The sequence below is a fragment of the Hibiscus syriacus genome, unplaced genomic scaffold (genome assembly GCF_006381635.1).
Source record: "Hibiscus syriacus cultivar Baekdansim isolate YM2019G1 unplaced genomic scaffold, ASM638163v2 tig00110948_pilon, whole genome shotgun sequence".
NCBI classification, from domain to species: Eukaryota; Viridiplantae; Streptophyta; class Magnoliopsida; order Malvales; family Malvaceae; genus Hibiscus; species Hibiscus syriacus.
Genome location: NW_024062928.1, coordinates 31,349 through 32,760, shown reverse-complemented (window position 1 = coordinate 32,760; position 1,412 = coordinate 31,349). Strand labels below are relative to the sequence as shown.

General features: G+C 32.9%; 1 protein-coding gene across 1 annotated transcript; it reads left to right on the top strand.

The window, feature by feature from the left end:
* Positions 1-479: 479 nt before the first annotated feature.
* LOC120148101 (protein STRICTOSIDINE SYNTHASE-LIKE 10-like) lies at positions 480-956 on the top strand. Its single transcript, XM_039161290.1, has 2 exons — positions 480-742; positions 830-956. The coding sequence occupies exons 1-2, from the start codon at positions 480-482 to the stop codon at positions 954-956; spliced, it is 390 nt and encodes a 129-aa protein (XP_039017221.1).
* Positions 957-1,412: the final 456 nt, after the last annotated feature.

The window sequence follows — 1,412 nt, the reverse complement described above, 5'->3', positions numbered from 1 at the left end:
CTAGGCTTATTGTGAGAGGGTACTTATAGTCTTAAAAATCCTAAAAACAAAGTAAAGATAATTCCTAAATTAAAGAAGAAAATTCTAATTAAAATACTTAAAAATATTTAAACTAAAATACCTAAAACAAAGATAAGATAAAATATAATATTTAAAATAATATCCTAAAACATGAGTTTAATTCAAATCCAAATTGTAGAAACGTGCGGCTGATCCATTTGTTCTTCTAGAAGCGTTGACTGGACCTTCTAGAAGGTGCTGAAGTCATCGCCACGTCAGATGCTTCATGTCCAAAGTCATGCCCACTAATCCAACTTTGATTTCGAAAATTAGAAAAAACTGCATAATTCCGTCCTTTTACTGTAATTTCCAGAATCAAGTGTCTGGCACAGAAAATGAATCAAAACGAACAAATAAACCATAAAAACCAATGATTAAGGAGTAATTTAAAAGCAAAATATTAACTAAATAAAACACTTATGTCGCCGTCAAAGTGCGATGACATGCGTTTCGACAATTCAGATAAAGATTGTGGAATGCCATTCGGGATGGCGTTGCACCACCAGACGAAAATGTTGTATGTCTGCGATGCGTTTTTCGGATTCGGTGTCTTGGGTCCCGAAGGAGGATTGGTAACAATACTTTCCACCATGGCAGATGGCGAACCTTACCGATCATGTAACACTGTTGATGTCCATCAACCAACTGGAAATGTCTTTTTCACTGATCACATGCAAGTGCTGTCTACAATATAAGGTTCAGCAACCTTTAACTCTCTTTTCTCCGGTTCTTCATTTTTCTTAAAATAACGATTCCTCTAATCATGCAGACAGTTCAAAACAGCGGTGAGTGTTAACGATTCGACGGGAAGGCTATTGAAGTACGACGCTAAAAACAAGCAAGTGACAGAGTTGTTTAGGAATCTTTCATTTGGTGCCTCTGCTATTATATTGTAACAGTTTTTCTGCTCCTTTTGAGTAATAAAGTTTTTGTAATTATCCAAATAAATAAAAAACACAATACAAATAATATAAGAGCATACCAGAAGTTTATATAACGTAAATTATTAATTTGTCAAAAATATGTAAATATAAAAAATAGCTTCACCATAATTATGAAACTTGAAAATGCATGAAGATAATATGGAACTCGAGACTTCATGATGGAAAAAGTTGGGTTGTGATACTTTTCGGCGGTTCATCATTTTTAGTTTGGATATAGATCTCGTGGTTGATTATTTGATGGGAGTAGAGGTAAGCGTTCGATCGGATCGAGTCGTGTAATTTTTTTTTGAGTTATTCGAGTTGACGAGTCATATTTTAAAACTTGATATTGATTTAAAATTTTTCTAAGTCGAGTTATTAGAGTTTCTGTTTAAATTTAATTATAAATATATATAATATTATGATACT

What these genes read in the sequence shown, in the direction of transcription:
- LOC120148101 (XM_039161290.1), top strand. Translation starts at nt 480, where the DNA reads ATGTCGCCGTCAAAGTGCGATGACATGCGTTTCGACAATTCAGATAAA. An exon ending in ACTGATCACATGCAAGTGCT is followed by an intron (nt 743 to 829) that starts GTCTACAATATA and finishes CTAATCATGCAG; the next exon opens with ACAGTTCAAAACAGCGGTGA.